Source organism: Chenopodium quinoa, unplaced genomic scaffold (assembly GCF_001683475.1).
Source record: "Chenopodium quinoa cultivar QQ74 unplaced genomic scaffold, ASM168347v1, whole genome shotgun sequence".
Taxonomy (NCBI): Eukaryota; Viridiplantae; Streptophyta; class Magnoliopsida; order Caryophyllales; family Amaranthaceae; genus Chenopodium; species Chenopodium quinoa.
In genome coordinates, this window is record NW_018745485.1 from 1,808,618 (window position 1) to 1,834,164 (window position 25,547).

Here is a 25,547-nt window from a genome sequence, read left to right on the forward strand (position 1 = left end):
CAGACTTGATTGCCTCGCAGCACAACCAATACTCCATATCGAGCCGCCCTTTCAATTCCTCCCTAGTGGCTACCCACAAAGTAAATAGCTCCTCATGAGAGAGCTTGCTCAAATCCTGCTTGCTAAACACCGCAAACCCCAGAATTCGGTGTAAAATACGGAGCACAGGGTGGATTATATGGTTGGCCACCGAATATCGGGTGTTGAATTCTTCATAGTCGGTAATCATTTGCCACCATCTAAATGCATCGTACTCGGGGAACAAGCTCAACGAAGGGGCAAGGAGGTCCGCCTCGGGGTTCAGATCCAACAAAACATTAAGATCACTCAGAGTCATAGAGTGCCGGTTGTTGAACAATTAAAAGGAAATCTAGAAGTCGTTCCCAAGAGGCTCTTTTTCAAAAGAGGCCAAGAATTCGAAAGTTGGCTCCTTACAAGTTCGGTATTGATGTTTGATGAACTCGCTCATCCCCAAGTTATCAAGGAGCGACCTTATATCGCCGTCAATCCCTAAAGCTCTCATGGAGCGTTGATCATAGTGTCGGAAGGGATTTAACTTTCGGCCATGAAGGTCGTTGAAGAACGTAGCATGGACCTTGTTCGAAAATCTCAATTTAAGGGGAACATTAGGTCCTTGAGCTTGAGTTTGTTGGGTACTTGGTTCTTCAACCGTTAACATGGGCTCCTTTCTGCTCCTTCTTTTGCTCATTATGTTCAACCAACACAAAAAACCCAACCAAAAGGAGAACTACCTTCGAACTTAACCAACAATTGGAAAACAACAACAACAACTCAAGTCTCAACAATCTGCAAAAGGGTTAGTGCTAACAACTAACCATACAAATATAACGCCCAAGACAACAAGAATCAACAACAAAGCAGTCAATCAAAACACATGATGATAGCAAGCAATTCTCATGAAATTAGTTGCATTATCAACAATTCGAACACCAAATTTCTCAACTTAGTTTCATGAAAATGGCTTCAAAAACAATAGTATTAACAACAAAGTCCCCAAAATCACCAAATTTCACACTAATAACCAACAAATCCCTCACAAAGAAAACCAAAATCACATGCAATTCACTCAAGCTAATTCATATTTAATAACTAAAAATTTTGCATAAATAATTGAAATTAAGTAATAAAATAGCAAAATTTAGAGTTATACCACCTTGTAGAAGCTTGAACACCACCAAGAGCCTCCAAGAACACCACCTTCAATGAAGCTTGCAAACCATGAAAATGGGGGATTTTTGGGTATTTTGGAGAGAGAAAGTGGGTGAATTTGTGAGTAGAGTGAAAGTTATTGATGGATTTGAAAGAAAATCAATGGAATTTGTGAAAAATGGGTGAAATTTGAAGGTTAGGGTTTGGGTTTGTGAGGAGAGAGAAGAGAGCATGAAAATGGGGTTCGAAAATATGAGAATGAAATTGGGAAAAAGAGGGTTAAAAACCCGATTTTCCTGCTCTACGCGCCCACACAGGAGAGTTGCGCGCCCACACAGTTGAGCTGCGCGCGCAAAGAGGTTGCGCACTAGGTCGCGTAAACTCTCTGCCTCGAGCTTCAATTTTTGATAAAATCTGTGCGGGTTCTGACAGTGAACGCGCGCCCGCACAGGTCACACAGCGCGCCCGCACAGATGGCGCGCACAGGGTTGCACAGAGTAGTTTTGATTTATCCTCACATCTTCGAAATAGAAAATCCTTGTTCCTTCATCATCCAAACACCTATTAACCAAAAAGGTGAAAAAAAGTAATCAAATTTAAAAAGGAGAAAGTGAAATCGGAATATTCTAAAAAAAAAAATTTAGAAAGGAGTTAGAAACTCGGGATTCCTCCCGAGAAGCGCTTCTTTATGAGGTCACTAGCTTGACCATGAGAAAAATTCTTCAAATGGGAGGCTTGGGATCAAAAGGATCAAGCGATATACAATCGATGATACCAACTTCTTCCTTGCAAAAGTAATGCTTTAAACGATGACCATTAACCATAAACTTGTTACCATCCACATCTAAATCAAAGGAGCCATAAGGAGTAGTCTTTGAAATCACAAAAGGACCCGACCACTTTGACTTGAGTTTACCTGGAAACAAACGAAGCCTTGAGTTGAAAAGAAAAACCTTGTCTCCAACCTTAAAGTTCTTGTTTCGAATATGTTGGTCATGCCACTTTTTGGTCTTCTCCTTATATAACCTTGAGCGTTCATAAGCATCATCTCTAAGCTCTTCAAGTTCATTGAGCTTCAACAATCTCTTCTCACCGCCCAAAGACAAATCCATATTAAGCTCCTTGATAGCCCACCAAGCCTTGTATTCCAATTCAACCGGCAAGTGACAAGCCTTACCATAGACCAACCTATAAGGGGTTGTGCCGATTAGAGTCTTGTACGCCATCCTAAGAGCCCATAGCGTGTCATCAAGTTTGAGAGACCAATCTTTCCTTGATTTATTCACCATCCTTTCAAGAAGATTTTTTATTTCACGATTCGAGACCTCCACTTGTCCTTATGTTTGAGGGTGGTAAGGTAATCCAACCTTGTGATGAACGCCATATCTCTTGAGAAGAGCTTCAAATTGCTTTTTGGCGAAATGGGAGCCTCCATCACTAATTAGCACCCTCGGAACTCCAAACCTAGGAAAGATGATCTTCTTTAGGAGCTTAAGCACAACCTTGTGATCATTGGTAGGTGAGGGTATGGCTTCAATCCATTTTGTCACATAATCGACCGCTACCAAGATATATAGATTCCCACAAGAAGAAACGAAAGGTCCCATGAAATCTACCCCCAAACATCAAACTTATAGAATTTTTTGTTGGGGAATTTCGTCCCTCTTGGTAATGCCTCCGCTCCTTTGACATCTATCACATTGCGCAACGAATTGGTGGGCGTCTCTATGCATTTTCGGCCACCACAATAAGGATTGAGAGATTTTTGCCACTGTTTTGTCAACACCACCATGTCCTCCACATGGTAGTGAGTGGCAATGCTCAAGAACACCTTGAATTTAATGATCTGGAACGCACTTCCGATAAAGGCCATCTCTACATTGCTTGAATAGGTATTGGTCATTCCAAAAGTATCTTCTCAGCTCCTTGAAAAACTTCTTCTTTTGTTGAGAAGAGTACTCCGGGGGAACGACTCCGCACGCAAGATAGTTGGCTATATACGCGTACCAAGGGATAGAAGTCGACATCAAAGTCATGAGAGCCTCGAATCCTCTCTCGTCATTAATCGGTACATCCTCCTTGTTCTCAAATGGTAGCCTAGACAAATGATCCGCTGCATAGTTCTCCGCTCCCTTCTTATCCCTCATTTCCATGTGAAAGTCTTGGAGAGAGAGAACCCAACGGATCAAGCGAGGCCTAGCTTCTTTCTTGGTCATGAGATACCGCACCGCGATGTGATCCGTGTACATGATAACTTTTGAGCATATGAGATAGGACCAAAACTTATCGAATGCAAACACTACCGCTAACATCTCTTTCTCCGTTGTTGTGTAATTCCTTTGAGCCTCATCTAGAGTCCGACTTGCGTAGTAGATGACACATGTTTTCCTTGTTTCTTTTGATCAAGAACGACACCTACTGCAAAGTCACTAGCATCCCACATTAGCTCAAAAGGCAAGCTCCAATCCGGAGCTTGCACAACGGGAGAAGAAATGAGAGCTTCCTTGAGCTTACAAAACGCCTCAAGGCAAGCCTCATTAAAGTAAAAAACAACCTCTTTTTTGAGTAGTTCGGTCAAGGGTTTGGCGATTGAAGAAAAATCTTTGATAAACCTCCGGTAAAAATCGGCATGCCCAAGAAAAGCCCGTACCCCCGTGATGGAAGTAGGAGGGGGAAACTTTTCAATCACCGAAACCTTGGTCGGATTTACTTCAATGCCATTTTTTGAAACCTTATGGCAGAGGACAATGTCCTCCTCAACCATAAAATGGCACTTTTCCCAATTTAAAACCAAACTCGTCTCTTGACACCTTTTCAAAAAAATTTTAAGGTTAAAAAGACAAGTGTCAAAAGACGAGCCACCAACACTAAAATCATCCATGAAAACCTCAATTTCTTTTTCTAGCATCTCAGAGAAAATGGAAGTCATGCATCTTTGAAAAGTAGAGGGAGCATTGCATAATCCGAATGGCATTCTTCGATATGCAAATGTCCCATATGGACATGTGAAAGTAGTTTTCTCTTGATCACTTGGATGGATAGGGATTTGGAAAAATCCGGAATACCCATCCAAGAAACAAAAGAAAGCATGGTTAGAAAGCCTTTCAAGCATTTGGTCCATGAAAGGGAGAGGAAAATGATGTTTCTTGGTGTTTTTGTTCAATCTCCTATAATCAATGCACATACTCCACCCGGTCACCGTCCGGGTGGAGATTTCCTCTCCCTTTTCATCCTTGATTATGGTCATTCCACCCTTCTTTGGAACCACATGAACCGGGCTAACCAATTTTCTATCGGAGATAGCATAGATGATGCCCGCCTCACGTAGTTTCAAAATTTATTTCTTCACAACCTCTTGAAGGTGGGGGTTCAACCTTCTTTAAGGTTCAATGGAGGTGGAATGATCATCTTCAAGATGAATACGATGCATGCATAAAGAAGGGCTAATACCTTTAATATCATCAATGCTATACCATATCACATCCCTATATTTCCTTAAAACATCAAGAAGTTTTTCCAAATTAAGACCATCTAGGGTAGCATTGACAATAATAGGGTATTTTCCCTCCTTATCAAGAAAAGCATATTTCCAAGAAGGGGGAAGGGGTTTGAGTTCTACCTTGGGAGGAGGCTTAGAACTCTCCTCCAATTTCTCTTCCTTGGACTCAAGCTCGGTCTCAACTTCTTGTTCAACTTCCTCCTTTGAGGATTCCTCCATTGCCATGACAAATTCTTTAGCCTCTTGAGAGTGGAAATCTTCTTTGCATGTAAGGGCTTCAATCATTGGATCTTGAGGCCTCATCACGACCCTCCCCAAGCGATCTAGCTCCTCATTCACAACATCAACTATATAGTATTTTTCAACCATGGCGATCTTGAGCAACTTCGAAAATTCAAAGACAATTTTTTCATCGGCCACTTCACAAGTGATGGTGTTGTTCTTGGAATTGATGACCACCCCCAAAGTTTTAAGAGCTTCACGTCCCAAAATCAAAGGAGTGTTAACATCTTCCTCCATATCCATCACTACAAAGTCACAAGACACGTAGATGTGTCCCACTTGAATTGGAACATCCTCAAGTTCTCCACAAGGTAATTTCACCAATCGATCGCCCAATTGAATTGTCTTCCTTGTAGGGATCATCTTAATATTAAGTTTTTGAGAAATGGATAGAGGGATTAAACTAACACTTGCTCCAAGATCGTCTAAGGCGCCCCTAGCTTCCATGTTCCCAATTTTCACCGGCAAAGTGAAACTTCCCGAGTCTTTTTCCTTCTTGGGCATCTTATGTTGGACAAGAGCACTCACTTGATGTGGAAGGGTGATAAGCTCATCATTGAGTTTCCTCTTGTTGGTGAGAATATCTTTGAGGAACTTGGAATAAGATGGCATTTGTGTCACAACTTCAAGAAAAGGGAGGTTGATATGCAATTTTTTCATGACACTAAGAAATTTTGTGAATTTGTCATTCAACTTCCTCTCCGCAAGCCGATCGGGAAAAGGAACCAGTCCATCAAGATTCCTAGCCTCACTAGGAATTGAAGTTGTCTTCTCATTGTCTATCTTCTTCTTCTCCGAACCTCCTTCTATCTCATCACCTTTTTCTTTCTCACCTCCCTTGTTTTCATTCACACTCTCCTCTCCTCCCTTTTTTCCCTCACTATCCCCTCATTTGGTCCTTCATAGGAAGTTCCCGACTTTAATGTGATCGCCTTGCATGTATCGGGTTTTGGATTGTGAGATGGGTTGGGTTGTGGTTGTCCGGGTAGATTGGATGATGAATTGAAAGGAGTTCTCTCGGCCAATTGAGCTGGTTGTGAATCAACCATCTTGTTTTGGGCTCTTATCTCTTGCATTTGTTGCCCAAAAGATTGCATTTGCGCATGCATGGCTTGGAGGAGTTGAGTTTGAGTTAGCTCCGCTTAAGGTGCTTGTTCTTGATGGTTTCTTTGAGGTGCTTGGGTTTGATTGTTGTATTGGTTGTTCCTTCGATAGCTTCCTCTTGGGTTTTGGGGTTGAGATGGAGTTGGATTTTGATATTGAGGGTTGGAGTTATAGGAAGGTTGAGCTTGTTGGTTCCATTGTTTAGGTTGAGGTACAAACCCGAGTGGTGGTTGTCTCCAAGCTACTCCACCGCCGCTTCCTCTAAATCCCTCTTGACTTGTGTTGTATGCCGCTACATGTTCGGGGCTTAAACCTCCACAATAGGATGTATCATGGTTCGTTCCTCCACAATTTTGACAAGACAAAGAGTTAACTTGAGAAGAGCTTGCTCCACCACTTGAGCTTGCTCCACCACTTGAGCTTGCATTCACACTCGTGTTCAATTTGGAAAGCCCTTTTGTTAGTTGATCAATTTGATGTTGTAATTGATCAACTTTCTCCAATTCGTAAATACCACCTCTCTTTGGAGCATTTCTTCTTCGGCCCCCCCAAGAGTAATTCTTTGCTACCTCTTCTATTGTGGCTTCAACTTGATTTTGAGGGATTTTGATTAATTGGCCACCCGCCCCCGCATCCAAATTGGCTCTTGACATGGGCTCCAATCCGCCGTAGAAAACCCGCATGAGCAACCCTTGATTGTACTCATGGTGGGGACATGCTTGCACCAACTCTTTGAATCTCTCCCATGCTTCACCAAGACTTTCATCGGCCTCTTGCTCAAATGATGCAATTTTCCTTCTCATTTCGGCGGTTTTCTCTTCGGAGATAAAGCGCTTCAAGAACGCCTTTACAACCTCCCTCCATGTTGTGAGAGAGTTAGGCTTTACTTGATTTAGCCATTTCTTTGCTCGTTCGGTGAGAGATTGCCGGAAAAGGTGCATACGAATGTATTCTTGACTCACTTCACAGGTTTGCATCATTGCGCACAATTCAAGGAATCGGTCCAAATGTTCAATAGGGTCCTCACTTGCACTTTCGGAAAATTGCTCCGATTGGACCATTCGAGTATATTGTGGATGGATTGAGAACTTGGTTTCTGTGACGGGTAGCAAAATCCCTCCCGTGAGCTCATAATCCTCCGGATTTACGAAGTCACGAAACAAGACATTATTCTCTAGTCCCGCCATTGATTCGCGTGGTGAACTTGAAGAGTAAGTATCACTCTCACTATCAACTATATCACCAAAACCTCTTCCCTCGTCTTGATAAAGCCTACGGACTTGTCTCAAGGTTCGGTTGATTTCGTGGTCAATTTGATGTGAAGGTGTTCCTTGAGACCTCCTAAGCATTCACCAAAGCTAAGCAAACAATTAGCAATGACAAGGATGATAAAACAAAAGAAACAAAAAGAAAAGAAAGCAAAATGACTCTAACAAAAGCAATAAATTCGCTAAACAAGCCGCTTCCCCGGCAACGGCGCCAAAATTTGATCGAGGTTGGAAGTAGGTCGTTGGGACTACTAACCCTAACCAAATTAGAAATTTATAATACCTAAACCTACACTAAACTAGTTAGTGGCAAGTAAAGGGTCGATCCACTAGGGAAGCACGCTAATTCAACATCAAATATCACTAATGCAAGAGTGAAAAGGGGATTGTTTTGTTGGTTTTGTTGAGTAGAACACTAAAACTACAGTAAGCAAGAAAATGATGATTAAAATCAATAGAAAATGACGCTAGGGGTTCGGGGGTTTCAAACATGCATTAGAAAGAGGGGAACAATGATAGTTATCATGATGAACATGCCAAAGAACACAAAATTCTACGTAAACAATTCATTCTCATGCAATAGTCTAGGCAAATCAATAAAAGAAGTCAATGCTAATTAGGATCATTCTCATGCATCCTATTAGACACAAGCAAATGAAGAGAATAAAGAAGCAAAATACATGAAACTCCATTTTAACAACTCATTCTCATGCAATCAATAAAATAGAGGTGATCTTAATCTAGTTCAAATCATTTTCATGCATTTAAACTAGGAGGCAATCAAATAAAGTGCAACAATAATCTCAAGCCATTAAAAATCATGTCTTTCATCAATTTAAGGCATGTAATCAATCCAACTATCATCATTCATCCATCATCAATACATATCTTCCACCCTCTTCCCCTAGCTAAGTGTTTAGCCTAGAGAAGGGAGATTAAACATAATATCAAAACTAGAAATAAACACAAGAAACTCAAAACAAAACATTATTGAAATATATGAATTCAATAACAACTAGATAAACTAATAAGATAGACAAAAATAAGTAACAATAAAACAAATAAATAATATTAATGGAAAGGAGAAGAGATTACTAAAGAAAGGATTGAAGAAAGATGAAAGCTTGGATACTTGCATGATTAATGGAAGATTAAAGCTTGAGCAAAGTTGAATACAAGCAATAAAGGAAGCTTGAATAACAATCTCCTTTCTCTCTCTAGATTAGGCTAATGTTCTATGGAATTAGTACTTAGTGTCTTTCTATTACAAAGAGTCCCGTCTATATATATGTGGCTCCACCCAAAAGAAAGAGACTTGGACAACAAGGCGCAAATAAATCGTAAACCCAGCCGTGCGCCCGCACAGATGAGTTGCGCGCCCGCACACAATGTTTTGTGCGCCCTCTCAGCGTAGTGCGCGGGCGCAACTTTGAGGGTACGGAGAAAATGAGCGCGCCCGCACATTAGTTCAACGCGCCCGCGCATCAGGTATGTGCGCCCGCACACAAGTCGCACATAAGGTCGCGCAAACTCTCTGGTTTTGCTCTGTTTCTTCAGTCTAGCAGTGCGGGTTCAGACAGGGCTGCGCGCCCGCACAGCCTCACATGTGCGCCCGCACAACCTCAGCACATTACCCCGCGCACAACAGATAGCTTGGTTTCTTGATATCCTCTTTCTTTCGGCACATAATACCTACAAAACCAAAGCATGGAAATCAAAATAAAAACAAAGCGAGAAGACTAAGAGAAGGGAAGATAAGGGAGAAAAGGAATGAGGAAGCAAAACTAAGTAAAAATGCTTAGGAAAAGGGCCAAACAAGCGGAAATGAGGGGAGAATCCTTAGAAAAAAGGATAAAAGAGTGGCATAAATGCCACTCATCAGTACCTACAAAAGAACGGAACTTCGGATGGTCGGAAGTTCGCCTCCGAAGATTAAGTTAGTACGGATTTGGAGTAAAACTGATGCAAATCATGACGAGTCCATTCGTCCAATAAATCATGATCATCCTACAAGTCCAATTCACAAAGAAATCATTCTTGCTAAGTCATTTGAAGATCAAGTGTTAGATACTTTTTGTGCGCATGGACCGTTTCTTGCTAACCAAGGGTTTACTTGTTTACATTCTGGTTATGAATGTTAATGGGCATCCTAGGCACGTTTTGAACAGCCTTAGGCATAGGAAAAGGCGTCCTTGAAGCAAGGAGAAACTTCATTGCAAGTCATAAACATTTAGCATGAAGAAAGGCATGAATCAAGGGGAGGTTACTCCACGTTTTTTATGGTTCTTTATGGCTGTTTTTAAGCTTCTTTTCAGCAGTTTTTAAGAGGTTAATTAAGGGTGATTAAAGCCTAAAATCAGTTAAGAAAATCTGTTTAGCTTAGGCGTGATTCTAGGCTAGGTTTTAGCTTTCATGTTTAGTTACATAAACACACATTAAGCTTGTTTAATGCGTGTAGTTTAGTACTAGTTTGTTTTCTTTATTTAAGCTTATGAAATGTAAGTGTATGGCAGATTATGATATATGAATTAAGAAAGTTTTCTCCTTAAAAAACTATTTATTCTTGTTGCTAAGATAAATCGTTTTTGTAGCCAAGTTTAACTTGACGAATTTGAGTGGTTAAGTGAGTTTTCCTTCCATGCAAATTAAACAACTAGTGGGTTTCAAGTGAGTAATCCTTGCCTACATATCTTGTTTGTTTAAGTGAGTAATCCTTACAAACTAATCCTTTTTTCCTCTAAAAAACGTTCCTTAACCATTTCCAAAACAACCTACAAACCTTTACCTGTAATTTGACTTAAAACACCAACCCTTTTTTTCTTTCCACTTAAGTTTGATCCATTAAGCTTGTATTAACTAAGACTTTCTATTAGTTTTTACATCATTTGGCGCGTCAGGTAGGGGGCATTTCTGTCCAAAATGGATCAAGCAAACCCAAATGAAACCATTGACCAAAGGAGACTTAGAATGATGGAGGAAAACCAACAAAGACTCTTGGAAACCAATGAGCAATTACATGGTTATATAATGGCTCTAATGGCTCGTTTGTTGACACAAGAACAAAGGGATGGGCGTCAAAACCCTCCTAGATATGATGACAATAGTCTAAAGGAGGATGTAGACCTTTTTGATGGTACTCTTGACCCTGAGAAGTACTTGGAGTGGGAGCAATCACTTGAGAGGTACTTTGAGTTCAAAGACGTTGAGGAAGATGAACAAAAGTACAAGATTGCTAAGGTAAAGATAGCCAAGTATGCTGAAACTTGGTTGAAAGGAGTCCAAAGAAAACGAGAAAGCAATGGGAAAACTCGTATTTCTACATGGACCAAGCTTAGGAAGAAACTTAGGGGACGATTTGTTCCTTCTAATTACAAGCAATCCATGTATGTGAAATGGAGCACTTTACAGCAAGGAGGGAGTAGTGTGGAGGAATACATTAAAGAATTTGAGAAACTTTCCATTGTGTGCGAAATAGTGGAAAATGAAGAACTCAAATTAGGGAGGTTTATGGCTGGTTTGGATAAGGACATTTATGAGAAAGTAGAAGTGCAACCCAATCTGACCTTTGATGAAGCTTGTAAGCTTTCGGTGAAATTTGACAATCAAAAGAAGAAGAAGAAACCTTCGAACCCTTTTGACCCAAAATTCAAACGCCCATTTAACCCACCAAAAGAAACCCCTTCCTTTCCAAATTCCACTACCAAAAAGAACCCTGCCTCGTTTGATCTTTCACAAAAAGAAAAAGGAAAAACCAAAACCGGAGACTTAAGTGACATTGTTTGTTTCAAATGTCATGGGAGAGGACATTACAAGAGAGATTGTCCTAATGCAAGAGCTTTAACCATACGAGAGCTTAAGAATATGATGGCACAACCTTTTGTCCTTGAAGAAGAGAAGGAGAACGAAAATGGTAGTGAAAATGTACCTTTAGAGTCTTATGATTCTAATGAGGAGGAGGAGCAAGTTGATGACTGTTTTCCCGAAAAAAATAGTCTAGTAATGAGGAGAGCCCTCCAAATGCACGTGGAGGTTGAGAAAACCTCAATTCAAAGAGAAAATGTCTTCTTAACCAAATGCAAGGTTAACGAAGATGTGTGTGACTTGATTGTTGATAGTGGCAGTGAAGCTAATGTTGTGTCAAGTGATCTTGTTAAGAAACTTGACTTGAAGACTACTAGACATCCTACTCCTTACAAGTTGAGTTGGCTTGATAAGAGCAAGAGTACGGGAGTTAGAAAACAATGTCTAGTAAAATTTCAGATTGGTTCGTATGTGGATGAAATTTTATGTGATGTCATTCCCATGGATGCTTCACACTTTGTTAGGGAGACCATGGCAAAGTGACAAAAAATCAGTACATGATGGCCTATCAATCACCTACACCATTACTCACCAAGGCAGCAAGAAAGTGTTGCACCCCTTACCACCACAAAAAAGCCTTTTCCAAACACAATCCCCACCACCACAAAAGGAGCCCAAAAGAAAGGACATTTTGTTGCTTTCCTTAAAAGAATTTGAAAACTCTTTGGAGAAGGAAGATGAAGTGTTCTTATTATTTTCTAAAGAGGAACACGAAGGTTTTGTCCAACAAAACCCTAGGCTAGCCGCATTGATCAAGGAGTATGAAGATGTTTTTCCTAATGAATTACCACAAGGGTTGCCTCCTATTCGTGGTATAGAACATCAAATAGATTTGATTCCGGGAGCCCCCCTTCCGAATAAACCCCCTTATAGATGCAATCCCATGGAAACTAAGGAATTACAAAGACAAATTGAGGAGTTGATGCAAATGGGTCACGTGAGAGAATCCATGAGTCCTTGTGCCGTTCCAGCTTTGTTAGTGCCAAAAAAGGATGGAACATGGAGGATGTGTATTGATAGTAGGGCGGTGAATAACATAACCATTAAGTATAGGTTTCCTATTCCTAGACTTGATGATATGTTAGATGAGTTGAGTGGAGCTCAAGTGCTTTCCAAGATAGATTTGAGGAGTGGATATCACCAAATTAGAATGAGGGAAGGTGATGAATGGAAAACAGCCTTTAAAACTAAGCATGGTTTGTATGAGTGGCTTGTTATGCCATTTGGATTAACAAATGCTCCAAGCACCTTCATGAGACTTATGAACGAAATGTTGAGACCATTTTTGGGGAAGTTTGTAGTTGTTTACTTAGATGACATTCTCATCTACAGTAAAAATGAGGAGGAGCACTTGAAACACTTGGAAGAGATTTTCATAACCTTGAGAGAGCAACAATTGTATGGAAAGTTGGAGAAGTGCCATTTTTTGCTAACATATATTGTTTTCCTTGGTTATATTATTTCAGGTGAAGGAATTAAAGTTGATCCAAGCAAAGTGGAAGCCATTTCTTCATGGCCAATTCCAAAAACAGTCACGGAGGTTCGTTCATTTCATGGACTTACTTCGTTCTATAGGCGGTTTATTGAACATTTTAGCACCCTTATGGCTCCCATCACCGAATGTACAACAAAGGGAAGTTTTCAATGGACTCCACAGGCTCAAAAGGCGTTTGTGTTGGTGAAAAAAAAGATGTGTGAAGCGCCGGTTCTAGCCCTTCCAGATTTCATGAAACCATTTGAATTTGAGTGTGATGCAAGTGGAAAAGGAATAGGGGCTGTCCTAATCCAAGAGAAGAAGCCAATTGCGTATTTTAGTGAGAAATTGAGCCAAGGCAAATTGAATTACTCCACTTATGATAAAGAATTCTATGCCATGGTTCGAGCTTTGGATCATTGGTCACATTATTTGAGGCCACAGCCTTTCATCTTACATTCGGATCATGAATCTTTAAGGTTCATTCATGGGCAAAAGAAGTTGAATGCAAGGCATGCTAAGTGGGTGGAATTCCTACAATCTTTCAACTTTGCAACCAAGTACAAGAAAGGCAAAACCAATATTGTGGCGGATGCATTATCAAGAAGGCATAATCTTCTTGGAATCATGGAAACTAAAATTCTTGGTTTCGAGGTCATGAAGGAATCATACAAAGATGATCTTGAACTCAAGGAAATCATGGAGTCTTGCAAAAATGGAGTCCACGGTTCATTTGTCATAGTAGATGGTTTCCTTTTCAAAGGGAACAAACTTTGTGTTCCTAAAGGTGCAATTCGAGAGTTGTTGATCAAGGAAGCTCATGGAGGAGGACTTGCTGGTCATATGGGTATACAAAAGACCCTAGAAATCTTACAAAGTCATTTTTATTGGCCAAAAATGTTAGCTAATGTGCACCAAGTTTTGGCTAGGTATTCTATTTGTCAAAGAGCCAAAATGACGTTTCATAAGGGAGAGTATAAGCCTTTGCCCATTCCCGAAAGACCTTGGGAAGATTTGAGTATGGATTTCATAATGGCCTTGCCTAGAACAGCTCTTGGAAAAGATTCTATCATGGTGGTCGTTGATCGGTTTTCAAAGATGGCTCATTTCATAGCTTGTAAGAAGGTGGATGATGCGTTCAATGTGGCGCAACTTTTTTTTAAAGAAGTGGCTAGATTACATGTTTTGCCTAGAACCATAGTTTCGGATCGTGACACTAAGTTCGTGAGTCATTTTTGGAAGTCCTTGTGGAGGCTCGTGGGTATTAAGCTACTTTTCTCAACAAGCCATCATCCACAAACGGATGGTCAAACCGAAGTGGTGAACCGAATTCTTGGTTCTTTGCTTCGTGCCTGAGTGAATAAGGGAGGTAAAGATTGGGACTTGAAGTTAGCTCATGCAGAGTTTGCCTACAATAGAACTCCAAGCAAAACTACAAAGTATTCACCTTTTGAAGTTGTGTATGGTGTGAATCCTTATGTGCCGATTGATTACATTTCGCTTCCTAAAGATAAGTTCGTGCATGGGACAGCCAAGGAGCATATAGAATTCATGATTGATGTCCATAAAGAAGTTAGGAAGAACATAGAAAAGGCAAATGAGTCATACAAGAAGCAAGCTAACAAAAACTTGAGAAATATGAAGAAGTTGGAAGTGGGTGATCTTGTGTGGATATTCTTGCGCAAAGAAAGGTTTCCTAAACAAAGGAAACACAAATTGATGCCTAGGGCAGAAGGACCTTTTCAAATCATGGAAAAGATCAATGATAATGCTTACAAAGTGGACCTTGGAGGGCAATTCGGAGTTTCATCAACTTTCAACGTGGGTGACTTGGCTCCTTATCTAGAAGATGATGAGTTGAGGGCAACTCCTTTCGAAGAAGGGGAGGATGATGCAAATCATGACGAGTCCATTAGTCCAATCAAGCATGATCATCCTACAAGTCCAATTCACAAAGAAATCATTCTTGCTAAGTCATTTGAAGATCAAGTGTTAGATACTTTTTGTGCGCATGGACCGTTTCTTGCTAACCAAGGGTTTACTTGTTTACATTCTGGTTATGAATGTTAATGGGCATCCTAGGCACGTTTTGAACAGCCTTAGGCATAGGAAAAGGCGTCCTTGAAGCAAGGAGAAACTTCATTGCAAGTCATAAACATTTGGCATGAAGAAAGGCATGAATTTTGGAGGTTACTCCACGTTTTTGATGGTTCTTTATGGCTGTTTTTAAGCTTCTTTTCAGCAGTTTTTAAGAGGTTAATTAAGGGTGATTAAAGCCTAAAATCAGTTAAGAAAATTTGTTTAGCTTAGGCGTGATTCTAGGCTAGGTTTTAGCTTTCATGTTTAGTTACAATAAACACACATTAAGCTTGTTTAATGCGTGTAGTTTAGTACTAGTTTGTTTTCTTTATTTAAGCTTATGAAATGTAAGTGTATGGCAGATTATGATATATGAATTAAGAAATTTTTCTCCTTAAAAACTATTTATTCTTGTTGCTAAGATAAATCATTTTTGTTGCCAAGTTTAACTTGACGAATTTGAGTGGTTAAGTGAGTTTTCCTTCCATGCAAATTAAACAACTAGTGGGTTTCAAGTGAGTAATCCTTGCCTACATATCTTGTTTGTTTAAGTGAGTAATCCTTACAAACTAATCCTTTTTTCCTCAAAAAAACGTTCCTTAACCATTTCCAAAACAACCTACAAACCTTTACCTGTAATTTGACTTAAAACACCAACCCTTTTTTTTTCTTTCCACTTAAGTTTGATCCATTAAGCTTGTATTAACTAAGACTTTCTATTAGTTTTTACATCAAAAACGTGCGAAGTAAGTGTAGGGGATAGCTCCTACTGAGCTATTCCTCCCAGTTGGTCTCAGACGGAAAGGCTTCGCCGTGAAGACAAGAGCCGCCATGAGTGACCTCATACAACCTCTTAAGGGGCTAGTTATATAGGCCACCTCCCGCTGATCTATCATCCGGCTCCCAGGGTACGCACTCATCTGTTGAAGAACAACTAGAGGGGCTTACAAGCCCGATAGAGTAAGCCTGCAGGGCTGACCAGGTGAGACTTTCCACAGAGGAGATCGTACACCTATAAACAGAGGACAAAGTACAACGGAAAAGAGGTTAGACACGCAAGTTATTATACTCTCTATATCTCTCCAAGTACACCTTTTCTCTCTAAACACATTCTAACTTAGGCATCGGAGGGGGGTTCCTCGAGCCACCCCTATGGGCAATTCACGTGTGTTACCTTGCGCAGGTCATCAGCGGGACCCAACTCTTGCCAATAGAACCCTTGGATCCACACTTGGAACAATTGGCGCTAGAAGGAGGGGAAGGATCATCTAACTTGAGGTTCACTAGCTGAGAAAGGGACTAGTTGATAAACTGCCATGGCCGAAGAGGAAGCTGTGTAAACACCCGTATCTAAGGCTAGTGACGCAAACCAAACACCATAAAAAATACCATCAGTAACTCTTGATCCAAAAAGATCAACTGAAAAACCCAAATCAACCATCTCATAAAAATACAATCCCACCGGATCAACGTCTGCTGCAACTAAGGTGGCGACGAAACCAGTCAATCCGATAGGATTTAGTTTTTCTTTTAAGTTCGGAATGCCATTAACAGGCACAAGCCTTAGATACGGGTGTTTGCACAGCTTAACACTAGTAACCTATAAACTGCAGCCCGTCAATATGCCAGCCATTCTGCAGAAACTCTCTAAGTATAGTAAGGAGAAGCTGGCAGTAATGACGGCGGTCCTTACAAGTTTTGGTAAGGGGATGAGTTCGGCACTAGTAGCAACAGCTACAGAACCAGCGGTAATGAAGACAACACCCATAACTCTCACCCCGGAGAGCTAGTCCAGTTGAGGAAGAAGGTGTTGGAACTAGAAGCTCGGAATCTAAACCAAGAATAGAGTGTAGATGCAGAAGCCCAAGCAAGGGGTAGCCTGGAGAGACGAGCCGCTCACAGCAGGTCATCAACCTCTGAGCGAGGACCAAGTCTGGACAAGGAGAAGCGAGTGTGAATTCAGATCATTCTAGATGATTCCCCATTTTGCAGGGAGATTCTAGAAGAGCCTATGGAGAAAATAATGATGCCATGTGTAGACACCTAAAAATGTCTCCCCAAAACCAAACCCGATGATGAACAACCTTTCACCGCCACTATTGGTCGGGTTTAGTATTTAATCCCGAGAGTGCTTAAAAAATCGTATTTTATTAAATTCATATTTTTGAACAGTCCATGGATTAGTCTTGATGTTTGGTAAAAACATAGTTTTAATTTCAGCCCAAACTTATAAATTAATTCTAGCCCAAACCTTTTTTATTTTATTTTATTGTTTTATTATTTATTTTTGGCCCAAACCCTTTATTTATTTTTATTTAATTATTTTCTTATTTTAGCCCGAATAATAAAAAGTCAAAAAAGGCCCGAAATTATCAATCGGCACTTAAAAGCCGAAGGAAATTAGGGTTAAAAGTGTATTTAGACGGAAAATGGACTGGAAATTCCCGTCTGACGGTGGGACTTCCCGTGACACGGGACATTCCGTGTCTTTTCCGCGTAAACCCTTGACGCGTTTTCTATCCCGTTTTCTGAAAAATTTCCCGCGTCACGCCAAAAGTGTACCGTGTCACGGGAAAGTGTACCGTCTAACGGTGGGGCTTCCCGTGTCACGGTACAGTCTGACCGTGTCACGGGATACTTTTTTATGGTTTTTATCATTTAAGGGTTCCGTGTGCTCCCTCAACACATTTTCCCTATAAATACCCCCACATTTCTGATGAACGGGGCACCGAGTAATTCTCTGATTTTATTTTCTCCTCTTCTATGCTTTAGCATAAACACTAGCCTACCCTTTTCTACTTCAAAATTCCTTCTTCAAGTACTCAAAGGAGTCCATACTTTACTCGTGGTTCTATCCTTAAGCCAAGGCGTGAAAGGTAGAATTGTTTGAGGGTTTGACCCCAAAATCAACTTTACTTTATTTAATTTAATTTAATCATCGTTTTATTATTTCCTTGAAGTTACTAACTCGATTATTATTTTGTAGTTGCAAACATACAGAATCAAAGTAAGGATCATGCTCCTTTTATTTTTATTATTTTTCTAACGATTTTATGTTGTTGGAATTGTGATTAATTTGGTTTTAATATTAATGTTATTCTATTATTGATCACCATATTGCATGTTTAAAGGGAATATGTAATTGAAAATCACGCCTAATAAGATAATTTGGACAACCGGTTTAGGGTCCTTTTAATCTTATTAATTGAAGTGATCACCAATATTTTAGAATTATGTGTGCATTAATATTAAACCAATTTAGTTAAATAATAGTTTGGAGCGAATTGAATTATTGTTTGTATGCCTTTGAGATCTTAGGAGTGCTTTTCAATATAAGAATCGAGTAGAGGCCAATATGGGTGAATGTGACTCCATGACTCACTTTGTACCATCATCCCCGATCCTCCTTTCGTGGTTCCGAACCATATGGAGTTAGTAATCTTATGGATTATGAATAGGGTGTAACCTTCACGGGTCAATCGTTGTTGCCTATCGTTGTCCCTTATCGTGGTTGCCTTTTTATGATCCGTGAACGGTTTACAAGTTCCTTAAAAACTTGTTGGCGGCTCCCTACTTTTTTGTCCCTAATCGTATATGTCAATTCCCACTTCCTATGAGTGCCAAGCATATTCACAACATGCTTTAACGTAGGCGCACTTCGAGCGACGCCTACACCATGTTACAAGTACAATGGAACCACCACACCTAAAAACCATATGTCATCATTTGAAAACCACATGGTGTTGTACACCATGACGGACTTAGTCTGGTGTAAGGCATTTTCGCCTACCTTAGAAGGATTGGCAGCAGAGTGGTATGGAGCCATTCAAAAAGGATATGCATCTCTTATAACCAGCAGAAGAATATGTTCATGGAGCACTTTGTCACCTTGGTTGATCGAACCAAAATGACCATTGAGCTGATGTTGTTGGTTTAAGGAAAAGATGAACCTCTAAAAGAGTTCATCTTCAGGTTTAACAATGAAGCAACCATCATCTCGAACATGAGCCGAGGTAGCGCTACTGGCAATGCAGAGCGGTTCTAGGCTCACCATTTAGAGCCTATATGGGGCGGAAGAGCCTTAAAACACTAGTTGAGGCGCTGGGAAACGCGCATGAGTTCATAAAAGCAAACGAAACGGATTGGCAATGCTGAACAGGAATGCACCTAATAACCCAATTAAGTGGGCAAAAGTCACCCGGGCTGAGAATACAGCCAAGGTAGACCAGACTAGTAGAGTTGAGCAAGGTCTGAGGGACTCAGACAGAGCGATCGAGGTGAGAAGGTTGGATAAGAAACGAGGAGGCAGATTAGGGTGGTTTGAGCACTACACCCCGCTCACTCATTCGAGATCTCATATTTTCAGCGTGAAAAAAGTTGATGACAAATGGTAGAGACCACCCAGAATGGTGAACAGAAATCGTGACCCAAGTAAGTGGTGTGATTTCCCCAAGGACCATGGCTATACCACTGATTAATGCACCTACTTGAAAGACAACATAGAGGATTTATTCCAAAGAGGATACCTGAATTAGTTCAAGCAACACTCAGAACCTTCCAGGAGAAGGGAAGAAGATAGGTCTGGCCATGATCGTAGAGGGGGTAATCAAGGACAAACTGAGGGTAGATACTGAGACAGCAAACCAGATGGTCGAGTATATGCAACTAATGGGGGACCAGTGCATGGAGGGACTGTGAATAAAGCGCGGGCTGACTTGCGAGCAATGATACACCAGATCAATTACAATGAGAAGCGCCAGTGGCCGCCTCTTCTCCCACAGCCACAAGCTACATTCGATGAATATGACCAAAAGGGCATAATCTACCCTCATGACGACCCACTGGTAGTAACAATGAGAATCGCAAATTGGGAGGTGGACAGAGTACTGATAGATGGTGGCAGCTCAGCCAACACCATATACATAAGTGCGTTCAAGGAGCTAAAGCTAGATAAGAAGGACCAGAAAAGGGTGAGCTATGAAGTCACCGGGTTTAACGGGTCCAAGCTGATCTCTGAGGGTATAATCGAACATTCAATCCAGGTGGGAGAAAGGTTAAGGAGACATTACGTCCGAGCAGAATTCTTGGTGATAGACTCTCCATCACCCAACAATGTGATCATGGGAAGACCGCTAATCTACAAGATATGCGGGCTGGTTTCCATCTACCACCTTGACATGGCATACACGACCAATGAGGGGCGGTCAGCAAAACTCAGGGGATGTTAGAAAATAGCTCAACAATGTTACATAACAGCCCTAAAGCAGCCTTCTAGGACCAAGCATCCACCAGGCTCAAAGCCAAGGTCTGCTGAGCATGCAGAAAGGAAATCAAGGAAGAGGAAGCGAGAAGAGTATCATATGGATATAGACAAGCAGAAGTTAGCCATGGAAAACTTCGAGCCCGCAAAAGAAGAGGTAGCTAGACCACTTCCCAGCGACCTTGAAGTACGAGTACACCTCAAAGAGTCTCTAAGGAAGAACAAATACATCATCACATTCTCAGTAGATTAGATACCAAGAATTAACCCCGTAGTCATGGTTTATAGGTTGAGTGTGAAAGAGGACATCAAGCCGGTTAGCAGAAGAAGAGAAGCTTCTCCACGGAGAAAAAACCAAGCAATCTAGGAGGAGGGTTCATAGAACTTTGTGATTACCCGGAGTGGCTGGACAATGTGGTCATGGTAAAAGAGGCAAACGACTAATGGAGGATGTGCGTTGATTTCACATATCTCAACAAAGCATGTCCACAGGATTGTTACCCACTGCCGCAAATCGACCAGTTAGTAGACTCAACCAGCGGCCATGCCTTGCTAAGCTTCATGGATGCCTTCTCAGGGTATCATCACATCAGCCTGCACAGCCAGAAAGGCAGAAGACCGCATTCATCATTGAAGGGGGATTGTACAATTACATAGTTATGCCCTTCGTGCTGAAGAATGCTAGGGCTACTTTTCAGAAGACAATGGATAGGGTGTTCATGCTCTAGAAGGGCAGGAATGTTGAAGTAGATGTTGACAACTCAATTGTCTAGAGTGTCACACAAGTAGGGTGTATCTGGACTTGGAAGAAACATTTTCCACCCTGAACAATTATAATATTAATCTCAACCAAAAGAAATGTGTTTTAGGGGTAAGCTCCGGGAAGTTCCTAGGCTTCCTAGTCATTGAGAGGGGAATTGATGCCAACCAGGAGAAGGTGGAAGCAGTCCTAAGCCTCCTAGAGCCCAAGTGCACCAAAGACATCATGCGACTAACAGGAAGAATGGCAGCGCTGACCCGGTTCATCAGCAAGTAAACTGATAAAGCCTTATCATTCTACTAACTGTAAAACTGGAACAGGGAGTTCAAGTGGGGAGCACCAGAAAAAGAAGCTTTTGAGGGGGGATTAAGGAGCATCTGAATAAGCTCCCAACCATGATCAACCCGGAGCTAAGAGAAAAACTACAACTATAAATCTCTGCCTCAATTCAAACAATTGCATCAGTTCTCCTGGTTGAAAAACAAAAACAGCAGAGGCCAGTATACTTTTTGAGCCATGTGCTGAATGAGGCTGAACAGAGATACCTGCTGGTAGAGAAGCTAGCCTTCGTGGTGGTAACGACAGCAAGGAAGCTAAAACCTTATTTCGACGCGCACACAATTCAAATCCTCACAAATCACCCGCTAGAGAAAGCCTTACAAAAAATGGAGGCTTCAGGCAGGCTCCTAAAATGGGCCATAGAGCTCTCTGAATATGAAATTGAGGTCAAACCTAGGGCAGCCATCAAAGCTCAAGCTCTAGCAGACTTCATAGTAAAAGCCTCTTACGAGGAGAAAGAGGTTGAAATTGGAATCTGGAAAGTGGCAGTGGATGGATCTTCAACCAAAACAGGAAGTGGAGCAGGAATCATAATAAAATTGCTAGAGGGAAATGTATTTGAGTACGCCATCAAGTTCAAATTTAAGGCGTCAAACAACGAGGCAGAGTATGAAGCAACTTTGGCAGGACTAAGAATGAGCATCGCAGCGGGAGCCAGAAAAGTGCACCTGTAGACTGACTCTTAGTTAGTCGCCAGTCAGCTAAAGGGAGAGTATGAGGCTAGAAAGCCCACAATGTTGAGATATACAACCAAGGTGAACAAGCTAGTGGCTAAGCTAATGCATTTTTAGACAGACTTGGTTCCTAGAGAGGAAAATTCCCAAGTTGATGTATTATTGTAGACACCCAAATGTGTCTCCCCAAAACAAAACCCGGTAATGAGTACCTGTCACGTTGAATCATAATCGAATGAAGTGAAAGTGTAGGAAGTCCAGTGTTGTGGATAGTTTTAATTTCTTTTCTTTTCTCTTTGTTTTTGAAAACCTATTTTAAGAAAACAGTCAATCCAGTTTGGTTGGTCCATGATATGGGTCTAATAGTAGTGTAGTTGGATGGGGTTGAAAAGAGCTTTCCAACGATATATTATAAGCCCAATTCCGATGAATATTGAGGAAGTTATGGACAAATTACTAAACTGGGCCCGGTTTGAACCTTATATGCGACCCAATGATCTAGAGGAGGGCCTAATATGGATTTATCATTCCTAATCCAATTAGGAATGGTTTTAGTCTTCTAGATTCTTCTAGAAGATTCTTTTCATTCCTTATTCCATTAGCATTGATAAATTGACTTTTGTTGATTTTAGAGTTTTAATCAGAATAAAAGAGTGTTGTTGAGGAAAATACGATTTTATCCTCATGTACGGTTAAATTCTATCTGGTTTTAGAAAACGCGTCAAAAACCTGATTAGCGCCTAACGTCAGCATTAGCGCCTGGCGTTAAGCTTGGCTCCTGGCGCTAGCATTAGCGTCTGGCGCTAATGTCAGCATCTGGCGCTAACTCTGTTTTTTCACGTCAGAACTCTGGTTCGATTTTCTATCTTTTTGGCTGATTTTCTCTATAAATAGCTTCCTCAAAACTCCGTTTTGAATCATCTACAATCATCAATTCTTATTCTATCTAATTTTCATCTCTCTCAAAGCTAAAGCTTACTTTCTCTCTCTCTCTTTTTTAAACCAACCTCTTTTACATACAAAATTTCGCATTCACAAGACCTAGATACACCTTGCATAATTCGAAGTTGCCTTCGCCTTAGACGTGAAAGGTTTTAATTTCTGAGGGTTTGATCCCAAATCTCTCTTTCAATTATTATTTACTTTAATTGTTGTTTACATTTTCTTTGAAGTTACTAACGTGTGTATTTTGTTATTAGAAAGAGGTACGAGACATCCAAGTAAGTGCTTTAAAGGTTTTTTATTGTTATTATGATATAAAAATCATGCTTAGATTATTATTATGATTCCTAGTGTTATGTTAGGGCGTTTTGATCTTCCTAGTATCATGTCTAGGGTAACTTTAATATCAAGTATGATTAAAAGTATGATGCCTTTTATGTTCTTCCTAATATTTATGATCGTTAGTATCATGTTAGGGTTATAGCTTTGATCTTTATTGCTTAGTGACATGCTAGGGTTTGTTATTAATCTTGTTAGTATCATGCCTAGGATCTTGCTATTATTATGCTTTAACATGATTATGCTTATAATTATTATTATTATTTTAATTATGATTATAATTATGTTTATGATTTATTATGTTGCTTAATCCCTTTAATCATGCATAAAAGGCGTGATCAAGCAATAACAATATATATATATATATATATATATATATATATATATATATATATATATATATATAATATATATATATATATATATATATATATATATATATATATATTGTTATTGCTTGATCACGCCTTTTATGCATGTTTAAAGGGAATTTATACTTGTAATCACGCTTAATAAGATAATTAATAATCTTGTTTAGGGTTAGTTATGATTATAATTCAAGTGATTGCCAATAATAGATTTATTTGTACATTAAATTCAACCAACATAGATAAACATGTTTAGGGTTAATCCTATTGATTGCATGTTAGTCAGAAAGTGCACATGAATACGATCAGAATAAAGTAGAGGCCTATTATTAGGGCATGTTCAATCTCTTTTAGGTTGGATTGTACCTTCATCCCCGAACTACCAGACATGGTTCCGGACCTATTGGACTTGACGATCTCTTGGATCGTTAAGGGGTGTAACCTTCACCTCGTGAACGGTTTACAAGTTCCTAAAACTTGTTGGCGACTCTTTTGCTCTATCTTCTTTCCCTTTGGACGCCACCCTGCTTAAGTGTATGATCACAGTGGGGTTCAAGCTAGGGGTAATGCTTGAAATATTCCCTACAGTTTTTGGCGACTCCACTGGGGAGGATTTCTATTTTAAATCCTGAAATTTATTTCGGCATAGATTTAGAATGAGTGGATGAGACTCAAAAAGTTCTAAGTATTTCATGTCCGTAATTTTGATTAACATTATTGTCATATGCATAAAAAAAGATCTCATTGGAAAGACCATCCGTAATGAGTTAAAAACATAGGATTTTTACACGTAGGAAATTTGAGGAATATCTTTCACAATAGGATCGAAATAATGCTGCGCGAAACTGGAAAATATAATCGAGCACAGAAAGCTGCTGAGGCATGTAGGAACTAGCATCAGCGAATAACGTTTAGCGCCAACAATTTGACGTTAGCGCCAGGCGACAACTTCTGTCTCCAGGCTCTAAAGCCAAATTGTGGTGCTGGCCTCTGTTTGCTGGCGCCAAGTTCTTCCAATACCGAGCAAGAAATATGCGTTCTAATTTCGACCAGTTTTTAGCACTGTTTGCTCGATCGTACTTCCTGATTGAGTTTTTCTCACTTTTCTGAAACCCATATGTGTTCTACATATGGACATAACCCTCCGGGAATTCATGATCCATCTACCTAATTGAACGCTCTGAGAAAAAAAGAGTACATCCGAGAATGTTGAATTCACAAAACCATGGAAGCGAGTTTTTCTAAACTCACGGTGTCCCATCCACTCGCGCCAACCCTTCACGGTTATTCTTCCTCGTGGTGCATCTGGAAAATTAACTATGGACCCTCTATTGACTAACCCATATCCCAAACTTTAGAGAACTAGAGCCATGGTTAGGTTGCAAACTCATTGCATCATATTGTGCCTACTTGACTAATTGTGCATTATTTGTTGTGCATACTCTATGTGTTTTTTTTTTCTAACAGTTTGTTTGACTTGTGTTAAAACTTAATAAACTAATTAATGACTAAAGGACTTTTTTTAATTAATTAATTAATTAATTAATTTGAGCTAATAAATATGTCTAAAATCGAGTCATAGTCCCTTTAAGTCAACCCGGATTTTTATTCCCGTATACTGCACAAGCGTCAATTTGTTTTGGTCATAGCCGGAGTTCTACAAAGAACTACGAGTTATACAACCTATGGATATGTAGCCCCGAGGTTTATATTTAATTTGGATTTAGTTTCATCACAATCAGAGTCACAAATCAAAAGTTAAGACTAAAATACCACAGTCTGTCCAGTTTAATGCATATACATGAAGTCTTAACTTAGTCTTTGCTTGACTCTAATCACATAGTCTAGCCACATGGTCATGACACGACTCTTAATATGTCACCTACACTCACTAGTTGAGCACACACTTTGTATAAGCCAGCATTGTAGGGTTTTAGGTACTCTAAGAGGAATTTCATGAATCACATTCATACGCACCTAAATAGGATCTCATGCATATACAAATAAAGGATCACATAATAGTTTAGAATTAACCTTTGAAGCTGGAATCCTCTTAGCAATCTTCTTCTCTACCGGAGATGAAGAGCCTCAACTGAAACTCCTCTATTTGGTCCACCGGATTGAATCA

The 25,547-nt window shown here is 40.2% G+C and overlaps 2 protein-coding genes across 2 annotated transcripts; both read right to left on the bottom strand.

Moving 5' to 3' along the window:
* Positions 1–1,892: 1,892 nt before the first annotated feature.
* LOC110715219 lies at positions 1,893–2,459 on the bottom strand. The gene has a single exon (XM_021893790.1). The coding sequence runs from the start codon at positions 2,457–2,459 to the stop codon at positions 1,893–1,895; it is 567 nt and encodes a 188-aa protein (XP_021749482.1).
* A 549-nt stretch (positions 2,460–3,008) lies between these two features.
* Positions 3,009–5,314, bottom strand: LOC110715220. The gene is made up of 2 exons (XM_021893791.1): positions 4,810–5,314; positions 3,009–3,424 (listed from the first exon to the last, which is right to left on the bottom strand). The coding sequence occupies exons 1-2, from the start codon at positions 5,312–5,314 to the stop codon at positions 3,009–3,011; spliced, it is 921 nt and encodes a 306-aa protein (XP_021749483.1).
* Between the last annotated feature and the right edge of the window lie 20,233 nt (positions 5,315–25,547).